Source organism: Danio rerio, chromosome 22 (genome assembly GCF_049306965.1).
Source record: "Danio rerio strain Tuebingen ecotype United States chromosome 22, GRCz12tu, whole genome shotgun sequence".
Taxonomy (NCBI): Eukaryota; Metazoa; Chordata; class Actinopteri; order Cypriniformes; family Danionidae; genus Danio; species Danio rerio.
Window position 1 is genome coordinate 31691616 of NC_133197.1, and position 23862 is coordinate 31715477.

Consider the following 23862-nt stretch of genomic DNA (forward strand, 5'->3'; position numbering starts at 1 on the left):
TTCATTCATTCATTTATTCATTCATTTATTAATTCTCTTGTCGGCGTAGTCCCTTTATTAATCCAAGGTCGCCACAGCGGAATGAACTGCCAACTTATCCAGCAAGTTTTTACGAAAAGGATGCCTTTCCAGCTGCAACCAATCTCTGGTAAACATCCACACACACACATTCACACACACACACTCATACACTACGGACAATTTAGCCTACCCAATTCACCTGTACTACATGTCTATATATGAATAAAACTTCTGTTTGAATATAACTCACTTTTTTACCACATCTTTGTGCCTAAAATGAAATTAAACATGTAGGTTAATGGATGTCTTCAGTGGAGTGTACAAACTGTTTTCTTATCCACGAAAGCAAAGGAGTAAAGTAAAAAGTAAAGAAAAAGTTAAGTGACCAAATGCAGGAGGCTTGTTCTTTATCCTCGCGCTGCAGATGGTCTGTTTAACTGTTTTCTCACCAGTGAAGCATTCAGTTTTTCCACTTACAAAGTCCACACAATGGCGCTAAATAACTGATTCGTAAAGGGAACATGAGATGAGACGCTGATTGATTTAATGTGTGTCATGCTCAAAACACACCGATAATAACTCATTAAGAGAATGAGCACAACCCTGTTACACCATGAGCCAGGGCACAGACCATACTTGTCCATCCTTAAAATAGCAAAAAGGGATTTGGACATGCGCTTTAGACTTTGCACCTAGATCGTTAAAATAGAGCCCTAAAAATGTTTTTATTTATATGAAACTTTAAGTGAAGTTGTACAAACTACTTTCGAGAGGAGCACGTGATATGATTGATCGCAGCTGATCTCACATCTGTATTCATTAGTAAGCCAATTAGATTAATTCAAACTCACTATAAGTAGCCTGTCTAAAACCACTCCCTTATCTTCATTTTCCGAAGAAACTGTCATCCACCTCATCTCCCCCTTTTCCTTAAGAACTACCTGATCTCCTACCCCCTTACATGCTCACTGACCAGGCGAGAGCCCTGAGCTTGATTATTTCAGAACTCAGGGTTCTCTCTCATGCATGTGAAACCTGCTATTATTATCAAGTAATATCTAGCAAGTGTGAACTCTTGTATATTAATTTATGCAACTGTAATGCCTTGATTTTATTAAGGTTAGTACAAAGGCATAGCCATAAATGCAATGGTACTAAGAATTGGCATAATTTATTTCTGTGTTTCGGTTTTCTGTCTCATCTTTTTGGTTTCGGCGAAGAATTTTCATTTTGGTGCATCACTAGGTTAAACTTATAATTGGTTTGTGCAGTACATGTGTAATAGTTTTGTATGTTTGTGCCTGTTGACAAACTGACTTCATAAATACACTTCATTATACCAGTAAAGTGTTTAAAATAACAATTTGTTTTGTGACAAGATTTGTTTAATAAATCACAAAATGAAGAACAAATCGTGCTATTTCAAGTGGTAAAGGTTATACATATACTTTAATGCTTCTAAAATACCCAGGATAACTTCAAGAACACAAATAATCCAAATTTTGCCACATGCATTTGTTTATTCTTTTCATTCCACTTATTTAATGGCCACTTGTTTTTGTAGATATGTTAAAAAAGGAGGTCATTGAGGGTGCCAATATTAGTTATAACAAACACACTGAACACTATGTGAAGCCACAACGGCATGACGATGAGGTTTAATTCTGCCCTTGGAGGAGTATGTTTTAACAATCAAGGCTTGTGCTTTAACAATCAAATAAAGGCTAAATCTGGTTTATAAGCAGATCTGCCTCGTGTCTCGATTCTGCTCAGGGACAGCCGTCCAATTAAACCCTGATAAACACCTTCTTTAATTTTAGACGATGTTTACCCAGGGACCTTTACACTTGGTCCGAGTGTTTCCAGCATATGCTCTGCACACAGCAGGGCAACTGCAACACAGCACTGCTCATTACATACAATTCAAACTCTCTCTCTCTCTCTCTCTCTCTCTCTCTCTCTCTCTCTCTCTCACACACACACACACACACAGACACGCACACACAGAGCTGTCAGCAACGGCTCTTTCTGAAAATGGAAACAGCATCAGGATTGGTGTGAAGTGTTGATCAGGGCCATCTTCCAATTTATAATTACATCCCATACAAACCCCCATACGAACTTTACTACGCTGTAAAAAGTATCTGTTTTCATATTTTTAAGTTTATTTGTGGTTGTGAATTGCATTATGGGATGTTGATCTCTCGTCTGTTGACTTTCGATGTTGAAAAATCAACTTTACAATTTAACAAAGTGACTTTTATTGACATTTTAGAGTTTTGAAAAAATATATAGAGTAATAAGTCAGAATGTACTGGTACTTTGTTACAAGGTTTTGTAGCGTAATATACAACACAAATCCAGACAATATATCACTTTAAACTATTAAAAATGTTCCCAAAAGTCACCTTTTCCAACTTTTCAAGGTTAAAAGCTGTTGGAAGAAAGATCAAGGTCTCATAATGCAATTCAAAAGCATAAATAAATAGAAAAAAATAAAAAACGAATCACAAAAATATGGAAAACAAATAACTTAGGGAACTAATCTACTATTAATTTATAATTAAGCATTTTTTTTAACCTTCATATCGTTCAGGTCCATTTTTTACAAAGATTAGACTTTGTTTTGTTATAAGTGTAGGTTCGATCGAATAAATTTGCCTAGCTTTTCGCCTCAATATGCTATTTCATATTAGCTATACAAACGCAATCAGAATTATTAAAACCCCTAAATTATTAGGCCCTCTAAATTATTAGGTCCCCTATAATTATTTTTCCCTCAATTTCTGTTTATCTGAGAGATTTTTTAACACATTTCTAAACATAATAGTTTGAAAAACAATATATATATATATATATATATATATATATATGTGTGTGTGTGTGTGTGTGTAGCTTAAAGGGGCTAATAATTTTGACCTTAAAAAAAATTTTTTATTGTAAAACTGCTTTTATTCTAGCTTAAATAAATAAATAATACTTTCTCTAGCAGAAAAAATATTATCAGACATACTGTGAAAATTTCCTTGCTCTGTTAAACATCATTTAGGAAATATTTCTAAAAAAAAGTCAAAAGGAGTCTATCATATAATTCTGACTTCAACTGTATATAATATATAGTTTATATATTGCTTTTTAAACTCAGTAATAATAAACATTCATCTGTGATATCCAGTACATTATATTTGTTTTGCTTTGTGGTTGATAGGATAATATTGGTCTAAATGTCTGCAGCGTTACAGTTACAGCTTTGTATTTTTCTACGGATGTCCCACCTGGAATTAAAAGTGCAGTAGGTGATTGTCTTCAGAAACATTTTTTGCTATGTATATGTAATTTACTCTTTACCAGAACAAGATTATTATCGATATCATACGCTATATTTTCATCCAAAAATGGAATTTGGACCCATGTGGACCCAGTATATGCCTCAGAACCAGTCGGTGTTTCTGTGTGGAGTTTGCATGTTCTCCCTGTGTTAGCGTGGGTTACTTCTGGGTGCTCTGGTTTCCCTCACAGTTCAAAGACATGCGATATAGGTGAATTGGGTAAACAAAATTGGCTGTAGAGTGTGTGTGAATGAGAGCATTGGGTGTTTCCCAATACTGGGTTGCGGGTGGAAGGGCATCTGCTGCATAATACAAGTCAGAGTAACTGGTGGTTCATTACACTGTGAAATATTGAGTGAACAAAGCTGAAAGCTAGTGTGTAGAACAAGTTTGTCCTACTCAGTAGGGAACAGTAGGCACATTTTAAAAACTTATGTGCATCTTAGCTTTTCCATTAAGATTTTTTTTTCATAAAAATAGGTGGAAGGATTATTATTTTTTCCTCATTTAAAAAAAAAAAAACAAGTCAAATTCAAGCAAAGCCAATATTGCACAAATTCCAATTCATGATGTACTTTCATCCTCCATGTTTCCTCAGTGCCATTTGCTCCTGAATCACTTCAAAGTCCGCAAATTCCCTTTCAGTGAAATAGCAGAAGTCGCCAGTGCCATAAACCTGTCAAGTGTTGAACTTAAAGCTCAGCCCAGTTGCTCGGACGTGTCAGCAAAGCAATGAACACATGCTCAGAGGCCCGAAGTCCAAAGCCACAGCAGGAAACCCGCAATTCTGCAAAGATGAAAACAAATAAGTGCCACCACAAATAGGCTGACAGCGGTTGACACCAGTCGAAGGCCAAGCCTGGCGCTTTTTCACTAAGCTAACGTGACAAGTCTCTTCACACCACATTTGTTGCGTTTGTTCGTGGACTTGAAGGAAGTAACGCCTGTGTTCTAGGCCATTACAAACACTGACACTTCCCAGATTCAGTAGGACCCTCCATCCACCCCACTAAAGTGGGTCTGATAATTAATGGCCGTTTGGTTTCTCCATCAATCAATGCAGCTGACAGCCCTCGCGTTTGGTTGCTGAAAGAGCGAGTGCTGATATTTGAGAGATCACACCTTCCTGAATAAACTGTCATGCGATCAACGTCGCTGGAGGAAACAAGGCACATTGAGACGCTTGAACCTCAAGATTGGCGTCACAACCATTTGGCTTTGTTAAATTAAAGGGATAACAGAGATATCAGAGAATGATGCAATGACTGAAAAAAAAAGATTTGCTTGTTGTCGGTTTTCTTTCCCCCAGTTGAGTTTACCAACTCAAGAAGAAAAATGTATGTAAATAATGTATGTTCTGTCTTTTTCACTTAGCAACAACAATAACGACTAGAATTTTTTTTTAATGAAATAAACTGTTTACTGTTGTTGTGTACTAAAACAGGAGCGAACTCCGAACAATGGTTTCCAACATTACGCTCATTCTAAAAACATAGCCCTATAAACTTTTCTGGAGACCACCAGAGGTACGTATGGCTGCATTTCATTTTTTGAACCAGGGGTTCTCAACCTTTTGCAAGCTGGGCCCCCCCAAAGCTGGTTCATTGCAGTTGGGGCCCCAGTTTTTGCAATTAACGTACATGACTGCGCTCTTGTGTTAAAATAAAGCACTCGCGGCATTTGCAGAAATGAATAATAGGGTATATGCCGAGCTAGTGCTGTTCCCATGCTGATACACATTCCGGTGACCTGTTTTTGTAAACTTTTTTCCATTTTATACGGTTCCTTATACAGCATTGATGTTGTAATGTCATTAAAATACATTCAGTTAAATAAACTTTAGCATTTATTTGGGTGCTCAAGCGTAAAACGAGACAAAATGCTGTTTACACGCGCCCGTTAGAATCGGCAGGCTAACGCAGAAGCTCCATTAAATATACTGGGGTAAAATAAATGCTCATATAATAAAGATATGGCGGAGGAAATGTAATTTAATGCAGTGCTTCTTGTACAATCTGAGACCCACTTTAAATCGGATATCACACAGCTAGTGGAGATCGCTGATTTGTAAAGAAAAAAACCTTAAACGCACTGGATTTTGCATTGGCATTCAATTCGCAGGAAGCGCTTAACCCAGGTTACTGGCAAATTAAAAGTCCTATTAGCATGCTTCGGCATATACCCCATTGCGCAATTCCTGAATTCCAGCGCCAACATTCAGACTAAATTAAACCAGGCTTCAGAAGAGTGACAGGCCAGAGGCGAGTAAACTCGCCGTTGGAGAGAAGAGAGCCAAACGAATGTGCAGATCGTCGAAATGGCAATAAGTATGTCCGCGGTTTAATTACTCTTGCGAATAACATAGACATCTCTATAGTGAAAACATCCAAAAAGCACTATTCCAATAAAACATTTGTTTTTAGTTGTTATTTTCTGCCACCGCAACACAGAAAGGCCTTTGTCCAGCCCTTACGATAATCAGTCATTCATTTTCTTGTCGGCTTAGTCCCTTTATTAATCCGGGGTCGCCACAGCGGAATGAACCGCCAACTTATTCAGCAAGTTTTTACGCAGCAGATGCCTTTTCAGCCACAACCCATCTCTGGGAAACATCCACACACATACACTACGGACAATTTAGCTTACTCAATTCACCAATACCACATGTCTTTGGACTGTGAGGGAAACCAGAGCACCTGGAGGAAACGCACGCGAACGCATGGAGAACATGGAAACTCCACACAGAAACGCCAACTGAGCCGAGGCTCGAACCAGCGACCTTCTTGCTGTGAGGCGACAGCACTACCTTCACCCCTCTTACAGTATATTATATAAAAATATATATTTTTGATGAAATAATGACTGTTTTGGTCTGTTTTAGCAGGGAAAATTGATCCGATGAATCTGAATAAAGTTCACAAATTTGCACATTTATTTGTTTTCCGTTTTTTTCCTCCCCTCCTGTAGTCTACTCGTACTCATGGATGTATTGAAAAAATGCTTATTACATGCCGCCTTTTCTTCCGTTCATCAGCCAGTTTCTTGAACTTTCCCCTGTTTACGAGCAAAAAATTTTGGAGTCTATCGAAGCTGTTCGGCATTTCTTACTTTGGCCGATTTAAACAATTATTAACAACAGAAACTTTTTGATGGTCTGATAGCGATTCCTATGTAGAACTACTTCCTGCTCTCCATCAGAATTTTGCACATCATCAATGACGTCATGTAAAAACATCCCATAGTATATGTAGAAAAAAAAAATGTAAATAGTTAGCTTAGCGATCTTTTCATTTACACAGTCCAGATATACTCTACACTCTACACTCACATTTAAATTAAAAAATTTTACATTTGAATGACATTAGTTCTCTGCAAGGACCAACAAACAAACAATTTCTTGCTTAAAACATCTCACACTGACCATCTACACTGCTCAAAACTCAATAATACCTGTTATTTTACTTAGTTAGTTAGTTAGTTAGTTAGTTAGTTAGTTAGTTAGTTAGTTAGTTAGTTAGTTAATTAACTTTATGAGTCCCCGTAGGGACATCTCATTTGCAGCATACACCCACAGAGACATCTGAAAATTTCACATTGGGCATTTATATATATAATTTTTTTTTAACCCAAAATACCATGGTAGCACTACTCTAAAACATAAATATCCAGTCTACTGACCAGAAGTTTTAAAAGTTCAATGGCCACCACAGCATTGTTTAACCAAACCCCTTCATGACATGAGCCTAATGACAAAAGGCAACAAAATAGCCGGTAGTCTTAAGAGCTGAAGGGACAAAGGCATTCACAACATATTTCCCAGCTGCGGTTTAAGCATCCTGGTAATACCAGCAAACACGCACGCATGCTAAGAAGAACCAAGGTCAACACGCCGCAAAGAAATACATATAAAACCAAAGTAAATACAGTTTAAAACATCAACAGCCACTCAAACTCGAAAACAACACCAATAACCGTAGAAAAAGAGGACGATGTACCTTTCCAAAGGCATATTTCACCACACAGCAGTTTTATCCCAGAAAAGCCCAAAGCTCTGTAGACCCAGAATGGCTTCCGGGACTCCCATCAGCCCTAGTTCGTGTTCCCCGGGGCAAGGAAAACGTCCCCCTCTGGATCAGGACGGCAGAGTGATATAGAGAGAGCAGCTGTACTGCAAAAGAGACAAGAGGGGGGCGAAAAAACAGGCCAGCGCAACATCCTGACAATACCAACCCTAATGCTGCGGCCCACTGCGCTATTTAAAAACAATCCATCAAAAATGCCTCATCTTTCAGCGCATCGACCTTTCGCTGGCTGTGAAAAGCTTCGATGTGGGTTCACTTCACCGTGCCTATTAATGCAGGAGCCAACAAACCTGGGAAAGGGCTGTTAAACAATTAAAGCCGACTTAGTAGGTATGGTCGAGATTTCAGGAGGGATGTCACGAAATTATAATGGGTGCATTAGGAAGGATGGAGTGACCAGAATGGCTTGGTGCTACTGGGTTATTTTCGACTAAAAAGTATTAATAGGTACTGGCTTGAACCAATTAGACCGCATGAAAATGTATTCGGAGTATACAAATTCTTTATTTGTTTAAGTTGAAGATGCTTAAGTTCAATGATTTGGTTCAATTTAAAACAGCACAAGTTCTGTTTAAAGCTAGGAATACTTCAGAAAAGCATTCAAACATTTTTGAAGATAGACATGCGGGATATAATCTGAGAGAAGAACAAAATCTAAGGAAGTTGAAAACAAAAACAACTTTCTAAACAACTTCCTTTTTCACAAAAAAAAAATGTGTATGTATATATCTGTATGTTTATCTGTATGTAGTGTGACATTTTTGTAAAGATATGGGATATAAATCAATTTAAAGGACCACGAAACACCAAAACACATTTTTTGAGCTGACAATCATATACGTGTCCCAGGCTGCAAAAAACACTATTAGGACACATAAATTTCTCAAAAAAAAAAGGGAAAATATGTTGTTTTTGCGTTATTTCGAGCAAATTCGTTCTTCCAGTTTGAAACGAATTTTTGAAGCTGCGTCACGCCGATTAGATACTTGCATGTATTCCAGCGTGTAGACTGGCTGTCTTTACCTGGGAGTACTTTGTGGCGTCTCTGGGTGTGCTGCATTAATTCTTGAGAAAGTCTGGGTTTAAAATCAGTGCGATCTATTGTGTATGCAGTGCAGCTTCATTGATATGATAGCTTCAAAGACTGTTACAGTGTTCAAACTGCAGAGAGACGCCATGTTGTGTTGCCAAAACAAGTGGAAGAAGAATTGAATGGGTCGTTAGTGTTGCTTTTATAATGTGCTGCAATGAAGGTTTTGTTTTCATTTTTCTGCTATTAATTACAGAATGGAAAAAGAAGGCTTTAGCTTTAGAAACTCTTGTTGTCACCTGGCTTTTGAAGAGAATTAGCAATCTCTCCTCAACTTTTTTTTTTTACTTTTCGACCAGATTGTGATATTGATCAGATGACACGTCAAACAGACACAGTGCTCCTGCCAAATTTACACTAGTTTTTCCTCCATTTCTTGGGTCCAAAACTGAAAATGGGTGCTTTTAAACTCTTCCTGACCTCCTGCTGGCCTGCACGTACCCACAACAGTGGATGCTGCTCTCTCATTGGCTGTAGGTGATCGCGGATGTTATTTCAATCAGAACACATTTCACACTGCATGATTTGAATCGACGACAGCTCCAGATATTTAGCATGCCAAGTATCTGACGGGCTTCTGCGACTCATCTGCGATTCTCTCATATCGCGTCCTTGATAGTTCATACTGTGCAATTGTCACTCACGTGAACAACTACCGATTTACCTCTGATTTCAGGCATTTGTCTGCAATTTCTCAAAACATGTCGGCGAGTCAAAATCAGGGTTAAAATCCTGAACTCAGCATTAGAGGCATTTTAAGAGAAATAAAACACATAAATTATTTAAACGTAAAACCAAAAAAAAAAAAAAAACGCAATTCACAAACGCGTATTGAACCATGGATGTCGCACCAAACAGTTCAATATTATATTGAGGCATCACTACAAACGATGAATTAACCATATAATATTTTAAAGATGCCAAAAGGTTGAAATATGCCTCATCTAAAGCTCATGTAAAAAGAATAAGGAGTTGCGTAAAAGAAGAAACAAGTTGAAGTAATAGACGAAAGATACAGTATGTGTGGTAATAGGGTGGGGAAAATCCCACTGCATTCCGAGCATGATGAAATGTATTTGTTTAAAGAATTGTTTTGTGTATGATTTTTCAGTTTGAAATCAATCAAATCAAAACAGTTTGATTTCCAATCGAAAAATCAAGTATGTTTCACATGGAAATGGTGATGTCATTGTTTTAAGATTAGATTGTATCAGTTTTGTTTATGTGTATGTTGTTGTTTTTTTTATTTTTATATAATTTATGGTGTTTGTATGGTGTCCCTGACTGTCAGTAATGTCACCATTAAATAAAATTCATTTATTATTATTCAAGATATTAATTAATAATCATTTTTAGTGTTATGCTACATACAGTACGCAGTTCTTCAAACCACTAAATTTGACCCATTTTCAGAACGAAGTTTTAAATATAATAAAATTAATTAAGATCACTTCCTTCCTTTCCTCACAGCAAGAAGGTCTTGACTTTTCTCTGTGTGGAGGAGCAGCGGCTCTACTCTAAGCTCCCCCTGGGTGACAGAGCTCCTCTATAGGGGTGGGCCCTGCCACCCTGTGAAGGACACTCATTTGAGCCGCTTCTATACGAGAATGGGTTCTTTCAGTCATGATCTAAAGCTCATGACCATAGGTGAGAGTAGGAACGTAAATTGACCAGTAAATCAAGAGCTTTGCCTTTTGTCTCAGCTCCTTTTTCATCACAACGGACCAGTACATCGACCGCTTTACTGCACATTTTCCATCCTTTTCTCACTCATGAACAAAACCGCAAGATATTTAAACTCCTCCACCTGGGGTAAGGACTTTCCTCCAACCTGGAGATGGCAAACCAACCTTTTTCTGGTAATATGTGAAATGTTGTTTATTATGCTGTTTATGATATTTTTTTCCAAATTCCAAATGAAAAAGTTTAGATCTTTTGGTGTAAAATAACAAAAGCCGCCATGCTTTTATCTACTTTACTACTCTTAGAAATCACTATTTGTTATTTTGAATCACACTATATGAAAACATCTGACTAGTTGTCATTTTCTCAAGCTAAAAATGCTCTAAACGACAGCAGTTTCAACATGGGAAGAAATTAGGCCCATCACAATAATCAACATATGAACTTATCGCACAACACATGGATATGACCTCAATCATATTTGGTGTGAATATATTTTGTTACATACGTTTTGTTTTGTATACATACAAAAAAAACAATTCTAGAAACATATTAGCTTATTGTGCAACATCTCTACCTCTGTTGAAGGTGTCAGTATGGTAAAAAAACACTTCAGTATTTGCTATAAATAGTATATTTTCATGTAAAATGCAAGTAAATTTTAAGTAAAAATCAACCTTGGAATACCTTACATTGGTCTAGACATTGTTTTTTATTTACGGTTGGCAAGAAACTTGCTATTCAACTTATTTTCAATTAATTGTTTATAAGATTGCATCGAAATTAGATCTTGCTCCTCTAAATGTGCAGATTTGTTCAGGGTTGTTCTTTTAACACCCATCATTGTATGATGCATGATCTACTGCATGGCCATCTTTGGGCACAAGACAACATATTAACTGGCTTCAATCTATATTTAAATGTATTTATTTTAAGTATCCTTATTATTTACAACAATGTTTAGTTTTTTTTTTTACATTAAATTGTGAGGTAAGGCATTGGGCCCTATCATAGACCTGGCGCAGTGTGGCGTAGTGTGGCGCAAGGCGCGGCGCAATAGTCTTTTGGTAGTTTTAGCTTAGCGCAAGAGTCGTTTTGAGGCGTTGCGCTACGCTATTTAAATAGCAAATGCATTAGCGCTTATTTGTGCGCTCATAGGCGTTCTGGTCTAAAAAGGGAGGCTGGTTCTGAGGCGGACCGCTGGCGCGTCGCTATTTTGAGAAACTATAATAGATTTTTTCATTATACCAAAACTAACCCGATCTAAACTCCGGCGCAGAGTTGCGCCTCGCTTACACACTGCTTAATACGCACAAGAGAGCAATAGGCAAATATCTTTACATATGAAAAAATTTAAATATTAAGGATATATATAGGATATAATAAGAACAGATATAGGATATAAATATAAAGGATTAAAATATTACAAAACATATTATTTTCTAGCCTATATAAATATGAAAAATCACTGCTTTTATGTCTTCTTTATCTCGGGAGGCTTTTTCAGTTCATTCATAACAATTTGCTTTTGTATAATGTTATTATTATTAGCAGTATTATTTAATATATCCATATTTATATATGTTTTATTAAAAACAAGCTTAGAATTGCCCACCTGTCAGGTTTTAGACCATATGGGGCACAGCATGTGTTTTAGGATATAACTCAGATTTTTGAGCACATTTTGTTAATATTGTTCATTTATTCGTTTGCTGGAAATTATAACTGAATTTAGAAACAGTTTTGAAACGAATATTTGCGCTTAACAAACAAAATTATTTATGTATAGACTAATTGATGTCTGTGCGTAAAGGTTTCCCTATCCAAAAGCGAATGTGAAAGTAGATCCATTATCTCTCATTCTCACGCAGTAGATGCTCTGTTTAACAGTTTTCTGTTAAAAAAAAAACTGTTAACTGTTTGCTAGTGAAATGCTCAGTTTTTCCACTTAGACTTACTTTGCGTCCTGTAAATAGCGAATGCGCTCTTGGTGCGACGCAGCTGGCTCTTAAAGGGAATGAGAGATGAGACTCTAATTGGTTTATTCTCAAAACACACCTATAACTCATTAAGAAAATAAACTCAACCCTTTTAGACCATGTGCCATGGCGCAAAGCAGGTTTTCCCGTTCTTAAATTAGCAAAAACGCGTTCTGACACGCCCTGAAAGCGTTTGCGCCCTGCGTTTTGCGCTCTGCGCTTGCACCTTAAAAATAGAGCCCATTCTGTTCAGACTTTTTTTTTTGTTACTTGTTTTAAAAACCTATTGGTAAAAGAGTTTTTATGTCTAATAGATTGGAATGATTTACGCTAACATTCGACCAATTGCATCATATAGGTGTTTAAGGAAACTTTGCTATCATATTTTACTTTGGATGATACTTGTTTTATCCTGAGGGTATTATTATTTATGTGGTGATTTGATTTCACTGATCTGTATATTTTTTGCACTATGTATATGTTTGTATGTATTCTACTTCCCTTTTTTATGTTTTTGGATGTTGTGTAATTTATGTTTTGTTTTTGTCTTCTGGGGGTTGTTATTATTATGCGATTGCGATTAAATGTGGGACCCCCTTGAAAATGAGATGGTACACCTCAAGGGGTTTATCCTAATCAATAAATATCAATCAAATCATGTGGATGCCTGATGACTAAAACTAGATCATATAGCAGATATCGCAGCCTCTATTACTTTTCAACATTCATTACTATTTATTTAGGATAAGCGTTTTCACATTCTGATTATGATTAAATAGTCTAAAGCAGAGATGCCCAAAGTAGGGCCTGCAGGCCAAAGCTGGCCCATTGTAACCTTTGACTTAGCTCCACATCCCATCTGAAAGGACAGTGAGTGTGATAGAGAGGGTTAGAACAAACACTTTTAACAGAGAGATTGTCATTTCTAATTTGACGTAACCATTTTTAGTTGTTTTATTGACCTTATTCTTCAATGTGGAAGGGCGCTCATTTTTGCGATAGTTTTAGAACTTCCGGTTTAGTCGCCTATGAGAGAAATGACTGGGTAAACTAAATGGCAGAAAACAGTCAACTACTTGGACTACAAACAAGTGTTTGCCTGACTATACAGACCGAGTAGAATAATATAATAAAAAAAGGTAAGTTTGCAACATTAAGCAGCAAAACGAATTGTTTTTAATGTCTAAAACTGAATGGAAGTGAATGGGACCGGAAGTCTTTTGCCAAAAAGATTCAAATGGCAGCGCCCGTTTGTACGTGAAGAATAAGGTGAATTGCTGTACTACAAAAAACAAACAAACTGAAATAAAGGTTTCAATTAGAGGTCTGAAATTCCTCAAATTTCCGAATAAAGCGTGGGAGCGCTAGCTAACTGGTTTAATTTTGGACGGAAGCGGGCGGTCCAACAATATTGCTCCCGACTCCCGAGCGAGCACGCGCATGTATGTGTGTGAATGAGACAGCGTGATGCTGCGTTTAGCTTGTTTGTTGCTGTGTGTGTGTGTCTGTGCGCATGTGCGCACGCGAATGAGAGACAGAGAGAGAGCTTTGTGCTGTCTGTGTGTGTGTGTGTAAGAGAGAGAGAGAGAGAGAGAGAGAGAGAGAAAGAGAGAGAGAGAGTGTGATACCTGTGTGTGTGTATACAGACAGCTTGTTATAGGCTTTCTGGACTATGTATAGCTGGGTGGTTTTCAGTTTTGTTCTCCCCCCGCTCGTTAGCCGGAACGGGCGCGGTGGGTAGAAAATGGGGCGGGGCGGGCAGCGGGACATCAAATGCTGAATATAAGTGGGAGCGGTCGGGTTTGGGCTAAAACCTGGCGGGAGTAGTATTCAAAATTTAGTCCCGCGCAGAGCTCTAGTTTCAATTAAATATTGTGAATGAATCAGATTTTTAAAACATTTAAATACTGTCATTCAACGGATAGAGGACTATGCAGAAGACATTGGCAAGCAGATCAAGGTAAAAACTACAGTAATTCTGTTATAAATTAGATTGTTTTTACTGTAATAAGTTAATTATAAAATGTAAAAAATACTGTATTAGGTAATATAAAGCAGTGCTTTCTACTAATTTTTTTTTAACATTATAAAATAAGTTAGGAAATTACCCATGGCAAATATATTTAGCTCTAGCCCACGTTGCCACCCGTCTCTTAAAATACGGAATCATCCCTTATTTGAGAATGAAATTGCGCGTTACGAGTTTTGTCCTGTATTTTTATCATTTTTTTAATGTATATTTTTAATGCAAATCATCCCACACGCGTTTTATGAAGATCCCTCATTTCCTACTTTTGATTGGGTAATACTTGATGTCATCGTTAGTTTGAGGAGTGAGGAGGGCGGGTCTTTTAAGCAGAGTCTGTCAAGTCATGTCTTACAGTTTCAGAGTTTAAACGCAAGGGACTGAAAAAATACTGCAGACAGTGGGGGGACAGAGCTTGCAAAAATCAAAGCAGTCAGACAGTTCTTCGTACCCCAAGTCTCTCCCGAAGCAGACATGGTAATGACAATGTAATCATTATCAACAATATTTAGGTTAATTACCTAATAATGTTAAAAATGTGACCCAGTCTGTGAAAATCTATAGCTGGAGTCATTTCTTTCTAATCGACTGTTTTCTACTTGAAATAAAGAAGAGTCTGTGAAAATAATAATAATGTATTTAATATTAACTGAGTAAAACAATGTCAACAACTGAAATCAAAGGGAAATGAATGACTACAGTTAAACTTTATCTCGAAATTAGATTTGGCCTGGTTTTCACACACAGGATAACAAACTGTAATTTGTAAACATTCGGTAAATACAATGTAAGTGGATCACATTCCAATGTAATATTATGATTTGTTTCTCAAGGTTAAGTCAGGCACATAAGCATTAACTTAAGACTTGAAACATTTCATTTAATAAATTATTATACAACATAATGCCCATGTAAAGAAAATAAACTAGTAAATTGCAACTTTTCATATTTTAAAATTAGAAATAGGCTATATGAAAACTTTACTACACTGTAAAAAAATCCCGGTGACTTTGATTTTTTAAAACTGAATCAACTCAATCATGAGTTAACTTATATTATGTTAAACTGACTTAAAACAGCTTGCATAACTTATTAAATTAAGTTAGAACATGATTCAATTAGTTCAGTAAGTTAAAATGCTGTCAGGACTAATTGAACATTTAATTTTTTACAGTGTAGCTAATGTTTGTATCTTATTGATGTATGCTGTTTCCATGTTTGGATAGGTGTTACTGCAAATAATGACAAATAGTTTAGCCAAAATCTGTTATCAATTCCACCCTTTAAAATTAGGTTCATTAGAATTTTCTCCTCTCCTCTAGGTTACCGCAGCTGAGTTAATGCAAGTGTACCACACTATCGAACATAACATCAGCTATAGCAGTGCTGCAGAGTTGTAAAAGAGAAAGACTGACTGCATCTGTTTACACAGATTTCAATAAAAGACAGTTTATTTTAATGTCCAAGTGTTCATACTTTCCTGAAAACATGTTTTAAGTTGCGATTTACTACCACTGGAATGCTATTGGGCCTGTGATTACTGTGGTCTAGGCTCCCAAGTGATATGGCCCCCGTTGCATTATGCGTCCCCTATTTTTTTTGTATCAAAAGTGGTAACTACCCATTACCCTCATATCAAGTTTTTGGCCCTTTATAATAAAAAATTTGGGCACTCCTGGTCTTAGGAATAAGAATATTAGGTCCCACTTTATATTAAGTGTCCTTAACTACTATGTACCTACATCAAAAAATAAATACAATGTACTTACTGTGTTCATAAAGTATTTGAGAACACTTGTGGTGCTCTTGGGTTGGGATAGGGGTTGGGTTAGGGACAAGTTTGGTGATGTGGGTAGGTTTATGGGTGGGTTAAGGTGTAGGGAATGGTCAGCAGTGATTACATACATGTATTTAATCAAGCATAAGTACACAGTAAATACATGTATTTACACAATAAGCACATTCTAACAAACTATTAAATCCTGTGTAAGTAAATATTAGTTAAGGCCACAATATAAAGTGGGATAATATGTGTTCTTTGGAAGAGTGTATTTGCATTATGATGCCATTACGTTGTCATTCTGGCATTATATAACGAGTAGCATAAAATGACAATATTATAATTAATTCACAGAATATTTTGGTGCAACATATCGAACAACAAAACATAGCTATTGTGACAGGCCTAGAAGAAATGTTAGCAGACCTGCACAGAACACATAGCAAGTGTTGTGCATAAGCAGAGAATGTTGACGTGGTTAAAATAGCATTAACGAACACGACACGTCCGTAAACGGACACCTTTTTAGCACAGCAACAAAACCGGCGTCCACATTTCTATAAGACGCACAGAAGAGCCGCCTGATTCCATACGTCACTCACTGCCATGTTTGTCCGGTGCTGAGAGCTAATTATGTTCACTTGTACTAGAGCAAGTTAAGTACCATGTTGTCGCATAAGTGCCTTAAACAGTTGTCTACATACAACCATTTGAACTTTGCAAGACGGTTCGCAAAGAAAAAGGCTGTAACTAGCTATTAAATGCAAATGTTTCTGGTGATTTGTATTATATGTGGACTAATTAATTCATAGAAAGGCATGTTGCAGGAATGAGGCCATCACTTGCTGGCCAATGATGGAGCAAGTGTGAGGAATGCCATTAGCCGGACGCTCAAAAGTGTTGGATCAGTTTATTTTATTTAAATAAAATAAATATTTTTTTTTTCTTCTACTCCTCCCCTTCCTTTTCTGTTTTTATTTTTTATTTTATTTTATTTATTTATTTTTATTATAAGTATTTTATTAATTTTTGTTTATTATCATTAGTTTATTTTCTCTTTTCCTCTATCTCCCCTTCAAACTTACTACTATTATTATTTGTTGTTATTATTATTATTATTATTATTATTTATTATTATTATTACTTGTCCTCTCCCTGATTTCCCATCCTCCCCTCTCCTCGACACCTTTGTCATAAATGGTATTACTTTTATTTTTTTGAAATCATTATTATTATTATTACTGTTCTGACTTGTCCTGTTATCTTTCCATTATCATTATTACAAGTATTTATACCATTATCATTATTAAGGTTGCAGTTGTTGTAGTTGTAGCGGTAGTAGTTGTAGTAGTAGTAGTAGTTGTAGTTGAAGTAGTAGACAGTGTAATAGTATCGATTGTTATTGAGTAATTGTTACGGAGATTTTTGAAGTAGTAGTTCATGTAAGTAGTAGCAGAAGTAGTAATGGTGTGGTAGTTACAGTAGTAGTAGTAGTCGTTGTTGGTGTAGTAATATCAGTAGTAGATGTTGTTGATGTAGATGTAGTAGAAGTTATTGTAGTAGTAGTAGTAGTGGTAATAGTAGTAGTAGTAGTAGTAGCAGTAGACGTTGTTGTATTAGTTGTAGCAAACGCTATAGTAGTATCAGTAGTGGTAGTCGTTGTAGTAGTATCAGTATTAGTAGACATTGTAGTAGTAGTAGTCGTGGTTGTGGCTGTAGTAGAAGCAGTAGTAGTTGTAATATAAGTAACTTTTTGTAGTAGTAGTTTGTGTAGCACTTGTGATTTATTATTATTGTTGTCAGTTATTACTGTTGTCCTTTCTTTCTTTTTACTCTAATTTTTACTATCATACATTAATAAGCATTGTTGTTACTCCCTACCTCTGACTGGTTTCTTTCTATATGTTTTATCTATATCTGTGACACTTGCTTCATTTATTGACTGTTATTGTTCCTTATGTATGTACTCTGACCTGTCCACCAAGTTACCTTTACATGCATACACACACTCACACACACACACTCACGCACATACCAGTACATGACTATATTGTTGTTGTTTTTGTTTTGTTTTTGTTTCGTTGCTTTGTATTTGTTATCTGTTGACGTTTTCTTGTATTTGTATGATTTTTGCATATTCTAATTAAAAAATAAATAAATAAAATAAAAAAAATAAAAAATAAAAAAAAATAAGAGAGATGAAAGAATAGGCTAACACATCTGACACTCTGTAATTAAATAAGTCACTTACTGTATGTTTTAGTACAAAGTAAGCTTTTTAGTGGACGTTTTAAACAGATTTTATTTACTTTTAGGGCATTTTGAAATGTAATACAGTATATGGAGTTCAACATAAATAGTCGACAGCTTGTGATTTATTATGGTGTTTATTTACACTTTCATACTGCATTTTGATCTCTGCTCCAATAACTTTTGATGGGGAACGTTTAGCTCTGCAGTTTAAAAGTGATTTTAATTTGACATTTTTAGTTTACATGTTAGACAAGTATCCAGTGGTTATGAGTTTTTTTTTTTTTTTTTGTTATTTGACATATTTATTTCTTACAGTGTGTTTTATAATGTATAATTCTTTCAAAATATATACAATTAATAAATCAAGAATATTTTAGATAGTATTTTTTTTTATAATGCTTTGCATAAGGCACACACTAAAATGTCAGACAGTGCAACCAAAAGTTTATGGAATACACAAAAACATTTTGATTTGAAAGCTTATTTTAACATTAAGTAGCATACAGCTAATATATGACCATATTTTAATATAATATAATATATAAATTAATTCAATAAATTAGGGCATCCGCTGTGTAAAACAGATTCTGGATAAGTTGGCGGTTCATTCCGCTGTGGCAACCCCTAGATTAATAAAGGGACTAAGTCGAAAAGAAAATGTATTAAGGAATTCGATAAAATGCTATTCTGTGACATTTAACAAATTTATAAATAAATTTATGGAGCGAAGAAAATAATATTTAAAAATACTATTAAGTATTTTATATAATGGTGTTAATAGTGTTAAAAGGGCTAATTGCTCATTTTAAAAAACGTCATTTTAATGTCACTTCCAAAAAGACTTTTAATAAATAACTCTAGGAAAGCTTTTACATCATTAATTAAACAAAATGAATGACAATCGCAAAAAAAAAAAAGAATATCTATAATTACAAAAAAATTGTATTTAACCATCCAACAAATTTTCATATATTTTAAGCAGATTACTAGTTGAGCCAACATATTTTAAGTCTTAGGTAAAGGTGCATTCGAATAATGAGCATTGTGCAGTAGAAGTTTAATACTAAACTTATCAAAACGTGAGAAAATACCAATAATTGGAAAAAAAAAATAAAAAAATAAATAAAAAAATAAATATTTAAGTGATATAATGAAAAAAAACAAGCACTTAATTATATTAGAATTATTTTGTATTTTATATAAATTATTTCGTTTTCTGTCTAATTTAATTGTCATATTTTAACTAGATTACCAGTTGAAGCAACTAACCAAGTGTTAGTTAAAATTATCAATACAAAAAGCACTGTGTATTATAAAAGGTAAATAGTAAACTCAACAAAAATGTAACAAAAAAATAGTAAACAAAATGTAAAAAGAAAATCGCCTTTAAAAAATCAATAAAAAAATAAAACTTAAGTGATATAATAAAATTAAACAAGCAGTAGACTATAGTAGATTTATGTTGTATTTTCTATAAATTATTTCATATATTATGGCCTGATCAATTGTCATATTTAACCAGATTACCAATTGAACCAACAACCAACTAACCAAGTGATAGTTCAAATTGTCAGAATAATAAGCACTGTGCATTAGAATAAGTTTAATAGTAAACTTAATAGTAAAAGTCTAACAAAAACATCTTAAATAAATCAATAAAAAATAATAATTAAGTGATAAAATAAAATCAAACAAACACCTGACTATATTGGATTTAATAAGTGAAATGCGTGTTTGAATCAACAACAACAACAAAAAAGTCTCAAGTAAATCAATAAAAATAATAATCAAGTGATATAATAAAGTTAAACAAGCAGTAGACTATATTAGATTTATGTTGTATTTTATATCAATTATTTCGTATAAAACGGTCCGATCAATTGTCATATTTTAACCAGATTACCAATTGAACCAACAACCAACTAACCAAGTGTTCGTTCAAATTGTCAGAATAACAAGCACTGCGCATTAGAGTAAGTTTAATAGTAAACTCAACTAAATCTAACAAAAACATCTCAAATAAATTAATAAAAAATAATATAAGTGATATAATAAAATTAAACAAGCAGTAGACTATATTAGATTTATTTTGCATTTTGTATAAATTATTTAATATATAACGGTCCGATCAATTGTCATATTTTAACCAGATCACCAGTTGAACCAACAACCAACTAACCAAGTGTTTGTTCAAATTTTCAGAATAATAAGCACTGTGCATTAGAATAAGTTTAATAGTAAACTCAACAAAATATTACACAAAACATCTCAAATAAATCAATAAAAAATAATAATTAAGTGATAAAATCAAACAAGCACTTGACTATATTAGTTTTATGTTGTATTTTATATTAATGATTTAGTATTTAACTACCAACTATTTATTCAAATTGTCAAAATAACAAGCACTGCGCATTAGAATAAATTTAATAGTAAACTCAACTAAATTTAACAAAAACATCTCAAATAAATTAATAAATATAATAATAATAATAATAATATAAGTGATATAATAAAATTAAACAAGCAGTAGACTATATTAGATTTATGTTGCATTTTATATAAATTATTTCATTTATTATGGTCCGATTAATTGTCATATTTTAACCAGATTACCAGTTAAACCAACAACCATCTAAGTGTTTGTTCAAATTGTCAGAATAATAAGCACTGTGCATTAGAACAAGTTTAATAGTAAACTCAACAAAATGTAAAAAATAATAAATAAAATGTTTAAAAAATGGTCTTAAATGAAACAATAAAAATTAATAATTAAGTAATATAATACTATTAAATAAGCACTTCACTTTATTAGATTTATGTTGCATTTTAAATAAATTATTTCATACTTAACAGTCCAATCAATTGTCATATTTTAACCACATTACCAGTTGAACCAAGTGTTAGTTCAAATTGTCAGAATAATAAGCACTGTGCATTAGAATAAGTTTAATAGTAAACTCAATAAAATCTAAGAAAAACATCTTAAATAAATCAATAAAAAAATAATAATTAAGTGATACAATAAAATCAAACAACCCCATGACTATATTAGATTTAATGTACAAGTGAAATGCGTGTTTGAATCTGTGACGGGGCAGAAAAGCATTAAGGGATAAGCAGGAATGATAACAGGAATGATAACAGGAATGATAACAGTGTTTCTGTTGGAGAAGCGTGACTACAATAATAGCTCCGAAAATCACAGCGGAACTACACTTTGGCAAAGGACACCAAGTTACACTCATCAAACCAATCCATCATCTCTGTCTTAAAACAAAACAAACCGTGACTCCAAACATTTACAAGGCATCTTACAGTACTCAAGTCTTATTTCACCACCCAAAACAGAGTCAAAACACTGGCAAGTAAATTGATTTTGCATACAACGCAAGCATGCTTTCCAAAAACGGCAAATGTTCCTACCTTTGGAGGTGCTCAACAGCCTTCCCGACATTCCCAGCAATTTTAGACTGTCCGTTTTCAAAAACACCCTTGTCCCAAGTTTGCTTCATAGTAGAAAGAACCGGAAAGAAATCCCAACAAAGTTTCAAGAGTTCTGCTTTCTGCACTGAATCCTGGCGTGTGATTCTGAATGGGTTCCTCTGGGATCAGCGGCGGTAATGAAAGTGGCTCCTGCCAGACCCCTCAAACGTCTAAAAAAAGTGTGGATAAAAAAAGGTGTTCAAAAGGGGCCGGTGGTGGTGAAGCTGGAGGAATACGACAGGAAGAAGAGACGGTAAAGGAACTTGACCATTTGGGAGTCCCTGAGGGCTGCCGTACGCTTTCATTCTCCTGCTGGCCAATGATGGAGCAAGTGTGAGGAATGCCATTAGCCGGACGCTCAAAAGTGTTGGATCAGTTTCGTCATCGGATCATCAAAGGCACGGGGCACTGTGTGCAGATTATTAACATTTCTGACCATTAACGTTTAGTGAGGGGGACTACGGAGCCCCGTCGTCTATGTGCAAAGCCCTTTGATTCTCTGAGTGTAAAGCTGAGGAGCATTAATGCAGACCGAGGGTCTGCGGCAAAGACTTTCAGCATCAGATGCAAAGATTTACTGGAGATTTAAGTAATGGGTAAAGGTCTTTTTGGTGGCATTTGATTTAAAATTCAGATTTTTAAATTGTCAGCAAACAGAAGTTTAACTTGAATCGATAGTATTAGATAGTAGACAGAACTAGAATAGAAAACACAACAAACGGAATGGCACTGAAGTATACAAAGTCATATACAAAGTCTTATACACAACAGATGCAACAGATTTAAAGATTCAATTGGATGAGAACAACATATGACAGACTGAATAAAGGATATAACAAAATAATAGATGGACAGCACAATAGTTACACAAAGATTGATAGATATAATGTTATCTGATATCTATCGATCGTTCTAAGAACAAACGTATGTTGGAACTTAGAATTGTGGATAGATATAACTAAACAATTTACAATAGAACAAGACAGAATGACAGAATGATAACAAGATTACAGACATGATATTGGATAAATATACAGAATAGATAGGCAGAATGAGAAAGATAGAATAATAGATAAAACACCAGATAGAAAAATAGGCACGATAGAAAAGGATAGAGCAAAAACATAAATGAAACAAAATACAGATGGAACATTGAATAGACAAAACACTAGAACAACAGCTCTATGCATTTAGGCATGGTCAAGACGATCTGCTGCAGTTATAACCGAGCATCAGAATGGGGAAGAAAGGGGATTTAAGTGACTTTAAAAATGGCATGTTGGTGCCAGACGGGCTGATCTGAGCATTTCAGAAACTGCTGATCTACAGGAATTTTCATGCACATCCATTTCTAGGGTTTACAGAGAATGGTCCAAAAAAGAGAAAATATCCAGTGAGCGGCAGTTCTGTGGGCGCAAATGCCTTGATAGCAGAGGTTAGAGGAGAATGGCCAGACTGATTCGAGCTGATAGAAATGCAACAGTAACTCAAATAACCACGCGTTATAACTGAGGTATGCAGAAGAGCATCTCTGAATGCACATGTCCAACCTTGAACCGGACGGGCTACAGCAGCAAAAGACCACACCGGGTGCCACTCCTGTCAGCTAAGAACAGAAAACTGAGAGTACAACTCGCACAGGCTCACCAAAATTGGATAATAGAAGATTGGAAAAACATTCCCTGATCTGATGAGTCTCAATTTCAGCTGCGATATTCAGATGGTAGGGTCAGAATTTGGCTTCAACAACATGAAAGCATGGATCCATCCTGCCTTCTGTATCAACAGTTCAGGCTGGTGGTGGTGGTGGTGGTGGTGGTGGTGGTGTAATGGTGTGGGGATATTTTCTTGCCACACTTTGGGCCCATTAGTACCAATTGAGCCTCGTGTCAACGCCACAGCCTACCTGAGTATTGTTGCTGACCATGTCCATCCCTTTATGACCACAGTCACAGTGTCAGCAGGATAACCCGCCATGTCATAAAGTGTGAATCATCTCAGACTTGTTTCTTGAACATGACAATGAGTTCACTGTACTCAAATGGGCTGCACAGTCACCAGATCTCTATCCAATAGAGCACCTTTGGGTTGTGGTGGAACAGGAGATTCGCATCATGAATGTGCAGCCGACAA

The 23862-nt window shown here is 35.3% G+C and overlaps 1 protein-coding gene across 2 annotated transcripts in view; it reads right to left on the bottom strand.

Annotated features, from left to right (window-relative positions):
• rbm20 (RNA binding motif protein 20) overlaps window positions 1-21880 on the bottom strand; it is a 150120-nt gene extending 128240 nt beyond the window's left edge. Inside the window, exon 1 of one of the 2 annotated variants that reach the window (XM_073937498.1) lies at window positions 21670-21880. In XM_073937498.1, the coding sequence (XP_073793599.1) occupies window positions 21670-21758 (89 nt within the window). In that variant the 5' untranslated portion in view covers window positions 21759-21880. Of the gene's footprint in view, window positions 1-7345; window positions 7433-21669 lie in introns of those variants that run through there. The other variant, XM_073937499.1, reaches the window with a different exon arrangement.
• Window positions 21881-23862: the final 1982 nt, after the last annotated feature.